Source organism: Pangasianodon hypophthalmus, chromosome 12 (genome assembly GCF_027358585.1).
Source record: "Pangasianodon hypophthalmus isolate fPanHyp1 chromosome 12, fPanHyp1.pri, whole genome shotgun sequence".
Classification (NCBI taxonomy): domain Eukaryota; kingdom Metazoa; phylum Chordata; class Actinopteri; order Siluriformes; family Pangasiidae; genus Pangasianodon; species Pangasianodon hypophthalmus.
This window is the reverse complement of record NC_069721.1, coordinates 17,321,103-17,336,656: the sequence shown is the minus strand read 5'-3', so window position 1 is coordinate 17,336,656 and position 15,554 is coordinate 17,321,103. Positions and strand designations below refer to the sequence as shown.

At 38.6% G+C, this 15,554-nt stretch overlaps 1 protein-coding gene across 1 annotated transcript; it reads left to right on the top strand.

Moving 5' to 3' along the window:
• Window positions 1-3,778: 3,778 nt before the first annotated feature.
• Window positions 3,779-8,211, top strand: calm2b (calmodulin 2b, (phosphorylase kinase, delta)). Its single transcript, XM_026915282.3, has 6 exons — window positions 3,779-3,905; window positions 5,487-5,517; window positions 6,885-7,028; window positions 7,185-7,291; window positions 7,378-7,513; window positions 7,601-8,211. The coding sequence occupies exons 1-6, from the start codon at window positions 3,903-3,905 to the stop codon at window positions 7,627-7,629; spliced, it is 450 nt and encodes a 149-aa protein (XP_026771083.1). The 5' UTR covers window positions 3,779-3,902; the 3' UTR covers window positions 7,630-8,211.
• Window positions 8,212-15,554: the final 7,343 nt, after the last annotated feature.

Sequence of the window (15,554 nt, the reverse complement as noted above, 5' to 3'; positions counted from 1 at the left end):
TAAAGACCTACTTGTTAAATCTATACAATTCAAGTGACCAGTCAAACAGGCTAATAACTTTAGGAACTCAAAATGACCCCTGGGATCCCCTGACCCCACTTTGAGAACTGGTGCTACAGACAATGTTAAAAAAAATATATATATATATATATATATATATATATATATATATATATATATATATATTGAGTGAATGGAGGACCTTTGTCAAGCAAGAATTCTATTACTATTATCTATACTTTACTTTTTATACCTTGTAACTATGCGTGATTGGGATGTATAACAAATCTCTAGGCTTAATAAACAGTGCTAAAGCAGGTGGAGTAGTAATATAGTGTTATCTCTTAGTCATCACTTATCTTTTACTATGCAACTAGCAACTGCTCTGTTTATCTCTAAATAAAGCCGATATCCTATGCCACATCTACAAAAAAAAATTGGTACAACTATATAAAAGAAATACAATTTACATTTTCAGTTGCCAGGAATACTATATTGGTTATAGTATTTAAAAATTACATTAAACTAAAATAGCGCTATGTGATGATGAGAGGTTATTCTGCTATTTTGTATTTATAGTGTATCACATATACAGTTGCGTCAGTAAGAAGGCTGCCTTCGTTTTCAGATGGCCTTAATTAGCTGGCACAGATTGGCTATGGTAGATAGCTTCTGCTAAATACTTGCTGAAATATTGATGTTGCCCAGTATGCACAGCTGAAGCCTGAACTGTTCTTAAATTACACTGTGTTGGATACATAGAACATACTGTTCTGCCAACATATGGTTTTACATATAGCTTGTATATATAAAAAAAATGGGACTATTGATTTTACAGTGTTATCTAGCACTTAACATTTTAATAATTTCATTTTTAATCCCTACAGTTATTTTGGATGTAGCAGTAATAATTACAATTCCACACGATACAACATTTATAAATTAGTTATAATGCATAAATTGTTTAACCGTTCATAATTAGATTTGTAATGTCTTTTCTCACTGATGGCAAATGAAGGCTGCTTTTACCAGGAGGCATCTGGATAATGCTCTTCATATTGTCATCACTTTTTCAATTATCATTTTTATTATAAATTGCAAAGGAGCATATAGACCACAAGGACAAAATCTTTGTTAATCAGGTTTAGCCTGATGACTCCAGGCAGTTTAACACTGTACAATTTATCTGCTGACATATTATATTCCTGCAAACAAACACTGCTTTCTGTGATGTTTATTAATTCAATATCTCAATCAATACAGTGAGTTAAAGAAAAAAAGGCTGAATGAGAAACAATGTGATTCAACAAGGGGAACACCTGAGTAAGTTATTTTTATACGTGTGTGCCGGTACACAGGTGCATAATGTACGTGCATGTGTATTGTACACACAAAGTGGGAAATGTGATCCCAGTGATGCAGTGCATTTGAAGGCCTCAATGTGCATTACGAATGAATAGGTCTTCAGTTTCATGGCTCTCACTACAAGTAAACATCTGAGTGGTCTGGGGCTCTTTAGACTTGTGATTATCGCTTATCCTGGGCTCGTATGACTTATGATGTTCTCAATTACCTATTGACAGCAGAGATCAGTATCTTGTTACCTTGATTTTTGGAGCAACTATAGGCAATATCATTTCATTTCACCTTTCTAGACTGCTGTTTCAGAAATAAGTGAAAATACAGACCTCATAAATTTAACTGCATGTCGTAGGCTTCAAACATTTAATTAATGATATTAGATACTATCCATAGGTATTCTCTCTATATGGATATCTAGTGATAATTCAGTATTAGTGTAAGAAAACATGACTACATGAAAATCTTCATACAGATATACATGTTCTGTAATCATTTTAACTTGTTGCATACAGTGGTAATCAAATTCTCAAAAGATTTCAGTATTTGCAGTTAATGGTTGCACCAGTAGGGCTAATCCAGTATATATATATATATATATATATATAAAAAAACACCATTTGTAGACATATCATTTTCAAAGGAACACAACAAAAGCATTATGAACTGAAAGAGAAGCAAACAAGGGACAATTGTGATTTTCTTCCATGGTATGACTGTTAAGTCTTACCTGAACAAAATTCTTAGTAAGTTATGCTGTCAGTAGGAATTCTTATTTGAAAGGCCTTTTTTTTTGTTTAAGACTAGACCTAGCCCTTGTCTTGGATACTGGCCCACATTTATGAACTATTATTAGCTGTGTGATATTAACAGGCCCATTCCTCTTCACATTTTATTAGAGCACAATAACGGTCATAGTGCAATGGATTTGCTGGCTTAGATATCTAATACCTTTTTGTTGATGCTGCTGCTGGGCATTTTAACCCACAATATTCTTGCATGTTTATTGATTATAAGTTTTAACTAATTGAAAGCATATTCTGTGCCTTTAGCTACATGTCTGATCAGCAAACATTGTAATTAAGGTTTGAGATTACCTGTCTTCTCTGAATGCCCTTTATATTATACCAGAACTCTGATGTACGCTACAGTACCATTCATGATAGCTTAAAGAATATATGTGTCTTTGTAGATAACAAAAGAAGAGCGGAACAGGACAGGGATTAGAGTATTTTAATTTTAGAAATTTCTCAACATGGAATTTTATATAAAAATGGAAACTCTTACACACTTTAAAGGAAACAGGAAGACTGTGCTTGTGTTGTGGATACAAATTCAGAGTGATTCACAAATTCCAAATGAATTTTACAAGCTCTGGAAGAAGAAAAATATCCCTGCCCAAGCCAGTCTGTGCAGTTTTGGGCTGAATGCTATGACTCAAAGCTAAACTCTCATACAGTGAGTCTTACAGAGGTGCCAAGCAGTGAAGGGAAAAAAAAAAACACTATAAAAACAAAAATGTCCCATAAACCTGAACCCTCCCCATGTTTATATCATTACCTGTTTCTGATGCCACCATGAATGAACCACAGTGAAACAGCATGAACTGTAGCCATTAACTAGAAAATTAGCCTGAACTATTTTAAGTAGGCCTCATTTGAATTCCTTGAACAGTGTTATATACTCTAGCATTTAAATATGCCATGAGTGATCTGGGACAGCTAAGTGTGGGCAAATCTGACTTAGATATACAAATCTGTCACTGTATATCTGCTATGGGTGTTATTTGTTAGTTGTCTGGGTAATTAAAACGAGAACTGATACCATGTTCATTACAGTGACTGATTAGTCTGGGGTATGGACTGATCTACCAGGCTAATGTTTCACACTGTATAGGCTGACTTTCAGCTAGAGAACTTGCACTGTAATAACAGACCTGTGCACCTGGTCTGATATGGGGCTGTTACTGTCCAAAGTTTATCAGCATGCATTAGAAAGATGGACTCAAAATACAAAACCATTAAAATTCCTTGCATTTAAACACCAAAACATATTTCTCCTTATGAGGCAACCTATTCACACAGGAGTCTGGATGGGTTCAGGTGATTTGAGTCCACCGGTCTGAGCTGACATTTATGACTGGTTAAACGCTGCTGTGTGACCAAAGGAGTGACGCATTGCAGGTACAAACGAGCCAATCAGAAACTTCCGCACGACCGCATCACAAGAAGTAATCATCCGCAATCAGATAGTCCTTGTGTGTTTTAACGAATAATTTTGTTACTAAAGCAAAAAACGAACTTGTTTCACTTCTGACATGTACATTTATAAATATGCTTTTAAATTTATCTTGGGTTGAGCGTGTAATATTTCAGTATTTGTGACAGGCTCTTCGCCAGAATGCAGATAAGCCGGCGGATGGACACACGTACAGGGGAGGCGTTTTATGTACAACCGTCAAGGCGGGTCTGCGCTGTGCCGAGTTTTCTGTTCACCATTTGAGAGGTGTTCTTGCAGGGCGGAACGCGAGCAAATATAGGAAAATGGTGAGTACATTTACAACTAATTAGCTTCTATTTTTATTTATAACATGTAGGATTTGCCTTTCACATACACCATAATCGTTTTTTGGTGCAGCCCGCAAATGAAAAGATGGTATTACTGTATTAACGTTACATCATTCGCCATTAGCTGGCTGCGTTATGTGTGCCGCTAATTAGAGCAGTAATAAGCGGTATTAATATCCAATTTAGTCACTGAGCTATAAATTATTAATACCTAAAACATTTACAGGTTCATATTCGCGCTTATGAGTTTGGTTTGGATAGTTTAGTAGCTAGCCTGGTAGCTAGCACAGTTAGCTAGGGTACAATACTGGTTAAGTAGCGTTACCTGCTGGTTTAATTTTTAACTTAGCAGGATAACTAACTATGGAAATATTATTTTATGATATTCAGAGGTTGAGGTGGTTTAATGTTTGGATAGCTAGCTAAGCGCTAACTGAACTGCACCGACCTTCCCGCCTTCTTGGCGGAGATAAAAAGCGCCAATGCCGCTATTGTGAGTGCTTTCACTTTCCTCTGTTCAGATAAAGTGTGCTCAATCTCTCGCTATCAGCTAGTAATAGCAGTTAGTACTGCAGTTAACTTTTATACTTGCAGCAGCACAGGTGAAGTACACCAGTATTAAGTCACGTGTGCAACTAAATGTCTTTAAAACATGGCCAGGACAAAGATGCTTTAGATCAGTTAGTGGACTATGTGGCTAGTGTTCATGCTTAGACACAGTGACTAATTTAACAAATATCTACATGGGATCAACACATTTCTGTCCCATGAAGACAGATAAAATGTGTTAAACAGGAAAAAAAAAATCTGAAAATCTTTTGGAAAGAATAAATGGTCTCTTGTCTACATTTGTGTAGAAAATACTGACTACATTTAATATTTTACCATTTCATGTGCATCATAATCTTTTAAAAGCTGCAAGAAAATAAAACATGGAAGTCTAGTTAGTTTAATCTAGTTAGTCTTCAGGGATTTTTTTTCCCCCCATGTATTTATTTTCCCTGCAAAGTAAAGGTAATAACCCTGTAATTTACACTAGCCACGCCTGACCATTGTTTAATTCATTGTTGTATCTGGTACGACATGCGATTAAAAAGCTTCTCAAATGTCCTTACTGTAGATTGTCTGTTAAGGTGTGTTCACTGTAAAAGCTGATTTGGATGTTCAACATACCTTAACAGCTAACTGCTTATTTCGGGGGGTGGAATGGCACACCCAGCCACCTGTGTAGTAAGCTACAGGGCTTGGCTCTGCACAAGGCACAAAATGTCTTCTTGTCCCATCAGGTTTAGCTTGCTTTTAAGGGCCCAGGGATGCATCAACTTGTGAAGTGATTTTGTTTCATCTGTCAGCAAGCCTGAATTACAGGAATCTTTACACCCTCATCACCCTGTTGGGAGTTATGGGATGGAGGGAGGGGAGAGTGTGGGCTTTACTGAAGGGATTTAAAAAAAAAAAAAAAAATCCGTGTACTATATGCAGTGGCGTGTTAAAAGGGTATGTTTGTTTTGAACACAAGTCGAAAGCCTTTCCTTGATTCTGTCTTATTTTCATTTGCAGGCTGATCAACTTACGGAAGAGCAGATCGCTGGTAAGGTCATAAATGTGTTTTTTTTTTTTGTTTGTTTTTTTTTTTGGTGCCTAGTTTAGTCTTTATCTTTGCACACTCCTTGTTGCATGGCCTCTTGCAGTCCTGCCAACAACTTGTATGCTGTTAGATTGTCATCTCTATGTTGCCTTTTAAGGTGGGTTTGTAGACAAGCTTGTGTTGGCTAACTGTGAGTGCATCTGTGGACTGGCCAACTGAAGTGAGATCACTTCCTCACAAGGGCCATTAAAGAAATGTCTGTAGGCGTTTGAAAATATGTGGGAACAAATACTTAATTCATTACATTTTCTTCAAATTAGTCTGTAGGACATTTAGATTAGATTAAATCTTGTTCTAACTGACCAGTTGTGGTTATGCTTCATGTGTTTGCATGGTATGTTTTAGATGAGCTCTGGTGGGTGTTTTTTTTTTTTTTTTTTTTTTTTTTTTTTTTTTTCCCTCTCCCCTCCCCCCCCCTTCTCCCCTTGCTGCTTCTTCTCTCAAAGAAAGCTGCTGTGGAAATAGTCACTTGGGTTACTGTGCTTTTACAGTCTCCTGAACAATTCCACTTTTATAATGGATTGCTTGTTAGGATGCGGAGTTCTTGTTCTCGCACCCCCTTTCTCTGTACTGCTTCTGCACTCGCCTACGTAACACATCGCAGTGTTCAGCTGAGAGCCCATCCTGTGGCAGCTTTTCCCAGAGGCGTGTAAAAATTTCCCTTTAGTAACTTGTAGCCCTTTACTGATCTCGCCAAACTCATGCAGAAGGCAGTGTCATTAACTTGGCCTTAGACATGTTGGCGTGGGCCAGCGTTGCCATGGCTGTAGTTTGTTGTGTGTCTACCACAGCTCCCTCCTGCTCTAGACATTTCAGTCAAGGCATTGTTGGTTACTGTGTCTTGGTAACAGTCCTAAATACAACTGTCTGAAAAGATTGGAATTGATAAGATTGCCAGCACAGTGACTTTTCAGCCTTTTTGTGTGGGAAAAGGCAGCTGTCTTAATCTGCAGTGATTTAGTTGTAGACCTTTTCTGAACAATAACTTCAGTTGTGAAGGTGAGATTTGTGAGTTAAGAAAAGGTGGTGTCTGTTGTACCTACTACAAACAACTGTGGTCTGGAAATGATGCTGCAAACTCTTGCAAAAATTTTTGCATTCTGTGTGCTTTAATTGGTTATTGAGTCATGTTAAACAGAATCAGTGCAGAGAGTTTGTCTCCACAAAACCAATAATGGAAGGATGACTAAAACTTCTTTTTTTTTTTTTCTTCTTCCCCTCCCCCAGTTGGAAATTACAGGAATAATATGATGCCAAGCTAAGCACATTAATGTCATATGTATAATGACTCCATGCTTGTCTCCTGACAGAATTCAAAGAGGCCTTCTCGCTATTTGACAAAGATGGAGATGGCACCATTACCACTAAAGAGCTTGGTACAGTGATGCGTTCTCTTGGGCAGAACCCAACGGAAGCTGAACTTCAGGATATGATCAATGAAGTGGATGCAGATGGTGAGCACACATTAAACTATTTTCTATCTGCTATCACTGTCTGGGTAATGGGAACTTTTAAGTCCATATCTGAACCGCTAATTACAAAAATGCAGTATGAGGGGTTGCATATGATCCAGTGCAATTTAACGTGTTTCTCTGCTGTGTCTTGCACAGGTAATGGAACAATAGACTTTCCAGAGTTCTTGACCATGATGGCAAGGAAGATGAAAGACACGGACAGTGAGGAAGAGATCAGGGAAGCCTTCAGAGTATTTGACAAGGTATCCTATCTGCTGGTTTTGTGTCAATACAAGGAATATATGCCCCTTGTTTTTGGACCATTGCTTAATTGCCTGTATTTGTTTAGGATGGAAATGGATACATCAGTGCCGCTGAGTTGCGTCATGTCATGACAAACTTGGGGGAGAAGTTAACAGATGAGGAAGTCGATGAAATGATCAGAGAAGCAGATATTGATGGTGATGGCCAGGTCAATTATGAAGGTATGGATGCCAGTTCTGATTTTGGAAAAGCATTAAAAATCTGTAAAGAATGGCTCTGAAGTAAAACTCCCTTTTCTCTCTCCACAGAATTTGTACAGATGATGACAGCGAAGTGAAATCCTTGTACAGAATTTCTTGTATAAAACTATTTGCCTTTTCTTTTTAATCTATGTAAAATGTTTCATTTTAATTCTACCCATCTTCTGTGTCCAAAGGAACTGCATGTGTAATTTTCTTTTTGTTTTGCCCCTTTCCGCACTTGGTAATTGTTAACATTTTGAACTAGCAGGCTGTCACAGGACCAGGTGATGGGTATAGGCAGACAGTTTGGCTGGCACTACCTTCTTTTTGTGCTTTTTGCAGTCTGCTTGCCTGTCACCTCATGAGTGGAGTCCAAATGACTCCAATTCCTCTTTCCCTCCCCCTTTTTTGGAGGAAATGCTCTGCATGGACAACGGACTACATATAAAAGTGGAAGAAAATCAACATTGCACTATTGCAACATCAGTGAATTAATTTCTAACGGGTTTATCGGCAGGTACTCGTACACTAGTCTTTTTGTATTTCTGTTCTCTCGTTATTACTATGCTTTACTATTAGTCACTTTTTCTTTAACTGCTTATGGCACAGCCATGCCTCAAAGAATCCATTCCAAGTTGTATATTTGTTTTCCAATAAAATTAACAATTAATCCCAAATGCCTTTTGCCCATTTGATAAAAGATGTTTTCTTATCAACTGAGCTAGGACTGCAGTTTATCTGAACTGGAGTGTCAAAAAGTTAAAACTGTTTAAAGTAATCATGGTCACTTGGTGAATATGATTTTGTTCCCCGCAAAATAATTTACGTGACAATTTAGGTGGCATCCCCATTTTACTCCGGTACAATTTGCATGGATCTACGCTTCACGACAAAATAACCTGGAATTGTGGGAATGTTTCTGTGCTTGTATATACAATCCCACAAAAACCCACATATAGTGGTGTGTTTTTTGTTTTTTTTTTTGTTTTGTTTTTTTAATAAAAACATCGGATCAGCTAGAGCTACTTCTGGAACTGTTTTTAAATTTTAAGCTATTTCAGGGAGAGTATCTTTTAATTCTAAATGTTTCCATCCACTGCATGCATGCTCTCTCTTCACGTGGATGTTTTCCCAGCAACACTAACGCTCAGCTTAGGTTGATATCTATCGGAGCACTGCCATTTCCTTAAAAGGGGCTGTTGAAAAGCAGCCACAGTTCACTGTGTTGGATGTACAAAAGGCTGGAGGCTGGAAGGTGGAAAGGCAAACATGTTGCCTGAGTGTCATTGTCAGTGTGCGTAGATGGTGCTTGCTGACGAGGCCTTTTGGAGTCATCAAGTGTAGGTGATTTGGAATTCAAGGGTTGTTCACAAATCAAATAAATATGAATGGTATTATGGAGACCAATCAGGTATGAATGATCCACTGAATCAAGAGAGATATCCATGCTTCTCATTTCCGCAAGTCGTGGATCAGGCACTCTGGCATATTTGTTTCAAGTTTCTTAGCAACCGTAAGTTCCAGTCCTATGGATGCTCAATCTCTTTTCTTGCAAGTGATAAAGGATCACCCATAAACTGCATGGAGGACACCGTATTTCTGTGGGCACTGGAGAAGAAAAAAATGTTATGTTGCTTATTTTAGAAGTCCATTTCTTAGTGTAATAATTAAAGAAGCCTCTATTTGTCTCACATATGTTACAACACAGTGAAATTCTTTGTGTATCCCAGCTTGTAAGGAAGCTGGGGTCAGAGCATGATATGGTGCCTCTGGAGCAGGTAGGGTTAAGGGGCTTGCTCAAGGGCCCAACACTGGCAGCTTGGTGGTGCTGGGGCTTGAACCCCCAACCTTCTGATCAAGTGAAAGTTTCCATTGTGTGCTACCTTTCCAGCTTGTGACCACTACTATCAGAGTTTTGGAAGTCATGGAACTGGGTGACTTTACTGAAAGTCTGGCTATCAATAGCTGTAGCAAGCTGTCATGCTTTAGTCAGCTTCCAGAAACGATACTGCCTGCAGTAAGTCCTGTTAGCCCTTGGGAATCTAAGGCAGTCATAGTCTTCTCTTTACATCCCCATGTGAGGGGAAAATAAAAGGCTAGTAGCAGTTCTCAAAAATGACAACTTCTCAGAGAGGAAATGTTTAATTTTCTCCCTATTGGGAATGTTTGATAGCAGAGAGAATAGATGTGCTGTGCTAACAAGTGGTGCTTTAATAGGCTGAGATCAATGTATAAGGCAGGCTTTTACACTGTTAGAGAACACACATACAGGGTTGTACATAAGATGTAAAATGGGCTGAATCATATTGATTTAGCAAAGATGGCTTGCATCACTCTGTTCAGTTTCCTCATAATGGAAATGCATCCTCATCTCTAACACAATTCTGGTCAGACACGCTGGCCGTCAATCTCCAAGAGATGCTGATTATACGTATCACTCAGCAAGGACACAAAGTGTGCCTTTCCCAGAATGTGTCAGTTGCCTTGCACATGGCTCCCCCTGCCACACTGACACATAATAAGATCATCTTTCTCTCCGGCCCTGGCTGTCCACCATCTCAGCACATGGTTTAGTAATCGCTTGGGTCATTATCACATGCTGCAGATGGATGTGTGTGTGCATGCTCCTGAGCCCCCAGCTACTCCTGTTGTTGCTATGATAAATGAACAAGGGTGTCTAATAGGCCTCTGTGCCCTGTTGTGGCTGTTATTTTTCAGTACTGTGCTTGATGATGGCTAAAAGGAGCATGCCATGCCTGGTTTACAGTTTGGTTGTAATAATCAAATAATCCAAAGGTTGTGGGTTTAAATCCTCAAACTGTCAAAGAATCACTGTGGGAAAAGGGACAACTGAGCAAGGCTCTTAACCCACAACTGCTTGGACTAAAACACAGGGTCCCAACCTTGGTCTCAGAGTATTCTCTGTCCTGCAAATTTTAGTGTTTTCCCTGATTCCAACACACCTGATTCAACTAATAAACTATTTCAAATATTTAACAAAGTTGAAGTGTGTGTGAGAACGGGGAAAACACTGAAATGTGCAGGCCAGGAGGTTTGTCACGACCAGGGTTGGGAACCTGTGGAATAAATGATATAGTCCTTGTGGTTGAGGGTTAAGGGCCTTGCTCGAAGGACCTATATTCAACAGTCCTGGGATTTAAACCCACAACCTTTGGCCTGCTTGCTTGTAAGGCACTTCGAATAAAGTGCCTGCCAAATGGATAAATGTGAAATTGGGTCACTGTTGATTAATGGCCTGCTGTTTGCTCGGCATACCTTTAGACAGGTCAGGGTCTTGTTCAAGTGAGCATGTTGTAATGGAGCAACAGTTATAAAAAAAAAAAAAAAAGAAAAGATAATACTTGGCAGCCACTGCCACAGCTGATTACTCTAATAAAAGCTTTGCTGGGCAGGCTTAACAGCATGTGGCTAAATTAACACCTCCTGCATCGTACTGGCCCCCTCCCACTAAAATGATTGGGTGCCACCTGTACATGAAGCCTAATGAAATGCTGCTACAAGAAGTACACAAGTACCCTTAATGCTAATAGAATTAATATGAAATGTGATAGGGTTAACATTTGTTCCTTTGCTTACTTCATTTTTATTAAATCCATCACCCTTACTTGTTCAGATCCGAAATTTTCATGAGATTAGGTTGCATAAAACAAATTTTTTACACAGGACTAAAATAATAACCTGCCACCAATATCCATCATGCTACAGATAAAAGAAGTCCATTATTTTCCTTCCTTCATTTTCTTCAAATACAGACAGTGAAGTCTAATAGAAGAGAGCCTTCCTCATCAGCCTTATTAGGTGTCTGGCTGTGGGTGGCCTGGCGTGGGACGTGGTTAGGTCAGAGAACTGCGTAATCTGCTTTCTTACTGGTGGCTCTTCGTCTTTCTAGAAAGGCACAGATAGATAGAAGCAATGTGCGCTATTTCTGCCTGCATGCCTGCAAGGCTCTGGGACATGCTGGTGAGGGGGGGAGGACTGCTGAAAATAGTGGAAAGCAATTAGAATATCACAAAGTTCAGCTCCTGGAGGCAGCACTCATGAGAGTTTTTCAAACATAAGAGCTATGTTCTGAGCCGAATGTGCAGTCTGTACAGGAAATGGGGAGAGTGTGAAACAGACAATGAAAGAGTGTGTGAAAAGGTGGGGGTTTGTGAAGTGACATCGCAGGAATTTTACCCACAGGGATCTGAAACCAGAAGGAGAGCGTTTTCTATCACACAAAAGACTCTTTTCAGGAATGGAAAAGTTAGGGGCTGGGATTATAAGTGCCTATTTCTCAGGACTACTGAGTGCAGAGTGAATGTAAACTAACTAGTCGCCATTTTTGTATTCCATACAGCACACGCAGCAGCATAGTCCATGTCTCAGAAGGTCTCATTTCCTGATAGTGTAATGAATGAAAGGCCTACCAAATCTATAGATGGGTGATAAAGTAAAAAAACAGTATAGTGTCTTAGTAAGGTAGTTGAACCACCATGAGCCACCAGAACAGCTTCACTGCACCTTGGTATTGTACTAGTTGGATGAATGCCATTCTTCCATAAGATATTCCCTCAGTTGGTATTTTGATGATGGCAGTGGAGAGCACAGTGCAAATATGTCAGTACAAAATCTCCCATAGGTGTTCAATTGGGTTGAGATCTTGTGACTGCGAAGGCCATAACATATTGATTTACATCACTTTCATCTTCATGAACCATTCATTGAGCTCTTGTGCCCTGTGAGGGGGCTGGGAACATCCTGGAAGAGACAACTCCCATCAAAATAGAAATGTTTCATCAGAGGATAAAGGTCATGAGAACGCAAAATGCTTCCTACAGCATACAGCAATGCCACCCATTTGTTGATATCATTACAAGATTCAGATCCTGGCTACCTTAGTTGTTCATTCACTTTTTCTGGATAAGGCTTTTAGTGAGTAAATACAGTTGTAGGCTACTTGGGTTACTTTTTCAATCATACTAAAATACATCTCGGTCCATGGCCACTGGTGAGTGGAGCTATTAAGACAGTTTTCCACTGCCAGAGCAGTTTTATTTTTACAGCCTCTCTGAATGGCTGGGACTTTGACACCATATAAAAGGAGAGAAGTATCAGGTAATAAAACCTTACTATCGCTGTACCATACTATAATGCTGGGGAATAAATATTAAGAAACATGAGCAATCAGTTTTTATAATGCATCCATACTTGTGTGCTGTTTATGGTGATTGATATCAGTATCATTCACCCCTTTGATATTTTGACAAAAGGCCTCCCCAGAGGTGAGACCTCTGCATTCTATTGTAATGGCACCAATACAGCCCACAAGCCACACATTAATTTCTCACTATAGTCTATAGTCTGACTAAATATAACAGTAAGATAGTATAATGAGCTAACAAGTTTCTTGCACTTTTCGGATCAATTTTCCAGACTTTCTATGTTCAGCTGTCTTGAAATAATAAAAAAAAAAAGGTCTCCATTATTGTCCACAGCATGAAAGGAATTGATCCAATGTTTCAAGGTCATTAAGTATATGAAATGGGAAAACTTATAACGCGGTATGCTTTAGCAAAGATAATTCTTGCAAAAAAATTGGATTATCCGTTCTAAAACTGTTATAATGTCCCAGGTACCAGCACAAAACCCAGTATGAGATATGAAAGAAAATGCGATGTTTGTGAAAGTCAGTGAATTTCAGTTTAAATGCATGACACAAAGGTTTTATATTGAGTTGTAATGTTTCTTTGGCATGCTGTGCCCGTTGTAATGTAATCATACTCCCGTTAATCCATTTATAGTCCTTCTCCAAATGTTTGGTGGAGTGGCTACTCTGCCTCCTCTCACTAATGGCTGCATCCTCTCTAATTGATCCACTATGGCAATGAGACTCAATGATCAATGATGACCAGCTCAGACACACTGCATTTCGCTCAGCCAATTACTTCATAAATATTACTCATGCAGAGATAATTCCATTTCGAAGATCTGTTTAGAAGATGATATATACAATGTTTCGCTGTTTACCCTTTGGAAGCAATTGTTGGCCCAAATGCGTGATGCTCCATCCTGGCCAGAATAACAAAAGGACATCTGTATGGGGTGATTTCACTATTTTACCAGGTAAACCGTCATTCTGTGCATAACTTAGTTTGAGTGACTATTTTGAAGACAACTGGATTCAGGGGCATGAAACAACACATAAGGGCTGTCTCACTGTTTGACCTCTTTCGTTTATAAATGGTGCATCTCTCATGATAACCGTGGGAAAAACTCAAAGCACATTCCAGTTTTAGACATAGGACCGATGGGAATTCTGTAGAGTTCAGTAAGGACCTAGTGTTGTACTCTATATGCAAGTTTAAATGAAGTAATTAAGTTTACTGTTTGGTACCACAATTGAAAATTGATATAGTATACAAACATTGACTACTGTTACTTTTATCAGCCATGTGATGTATTAGAAGTATTATTCAATGAACAGAGGTGATGGGGGACACCGGGGTACTTCATTACTGCATTTAAGTACAGTTATCAAGTATCTGTACTTGAGAAACTTTTTTTTTTTTTTACTCAATGTTTTCTAAAGCAAAATATCTAATTTCTACTCACTACTGATACTCTATAAGTATAATTGTGTCCAATGCTGATTTTTTGCAAGATGGCTTCAAGCAATGGTAGATTAAAATTCTTAATAAATCGAAACTGTAACAGATGTGACACCAAGAATAGAGGAGTGTTTATTTGTGAATTCCTACATTTTACATTTACATATTTAAATTAATTTCTACCTATTTCCATTAGTTTCTAATTTCTACATATTGTACATATTTCCCAGCTATTTCTATGTATACATGCAAGCAGTATAAAAGAACATAAACTATTAAGACATGTGACCTAATATCTCTCACTTCAAGTATATACAGTATCTGTCATTAGCTACATTTTGTATTTTTTTTTATTTGTAGCCCTCCCTGTGTTCGCATGGGTATCCTCCGGGTTCCCACTGTCCACAAACATGCAGGTAGGTTGGCTGGCTATGCTAAATTACTTCTGGATGTGAATGTGTGTGTGAATGGTGCCCTGAAATGGACATCCCATACGGGGAGAATGCTCCCAACTTGAGCCCAGTGTTGCCGGGGTTAGCTCTGGATCTATCGCGGCACTAACCAGGATAAAGAGCCTACTGAAGATGAATGAATGTATTTGTAACTAGTTTTTACTGAGAAAGCTAACTATCAACTGTAACTTTAACTTGAGTAAAGAATTTGAAACTGTACCTCAACATTTACCAGTGTTTACAACGTTTAATAAGTGAGTATTTGCACATTTACTTTTTGGCCCACCTCCGAATATGGCTGGTAATGATGAAAGATTTCTGATTACATTAGCAATCCTGATTTCCTTTGCATTATGCTTACTAAGCCTAAAGTAAAGGTTAACATTTCAAGTCAAGTAAAATGGGTTTTTATTGTCTTTCATCCATATAACATGCATACAGTATATTGAAATGAAATGTTTCTTCAGAACCACTGTGCAACACATAACAACAGACAAGTGCAAAATGTACAATAAATACACAGGACAATATATAATTTGCAGTTAATTAATCTTTATCTGGATCTGCATTGAGTGGCTCTCCATGCTGATAGTTCCTCAACTGCTTGGACAGCACAAAAAGTCAATTGCAGTTGCACACTTGGCTCTGCATCCTAATAGAATAGAAAGTTATGTTGCTTCTTTCAAGGCTTCCTCAATATGCAGGAGTCATGAAAGCACTGAGGAAGAAATCAGTGACCTCTTCAGCATCTGTGTCCATGCCTTGGATAATCCTCTGATCCGTCTGGATGACCCAGACTTTGTGATACGTGTCCATACTCTGATATAGGCTCATGGATACGATTAAATACCCATATTGTCTCCAAGTTAAACTCCATCACTGAGACCAGCGCATTACCCATGCACACACTATTGAGAATTAAATCCCCTGAAATCTCTCTGACCTTAATTCAACCTT

Coding starts and splice junctions, on each gene's coding strand:
- calm2b (XM_026915282.3), top strand. Junction 7,292..7,377: donor CCTTCAGAGTATTTGACAAG/GTATCCTATCTG, acceptor GTATTTGTTTAG/GATGGAAATGGATACATCAG. Junction 7,514..7,600: donor TGGCCAGGTCAATTATGAAG/GTATGGATGCCA, acceptor CTCTCTCCACAG/AATTTGTACAGATGATGACA.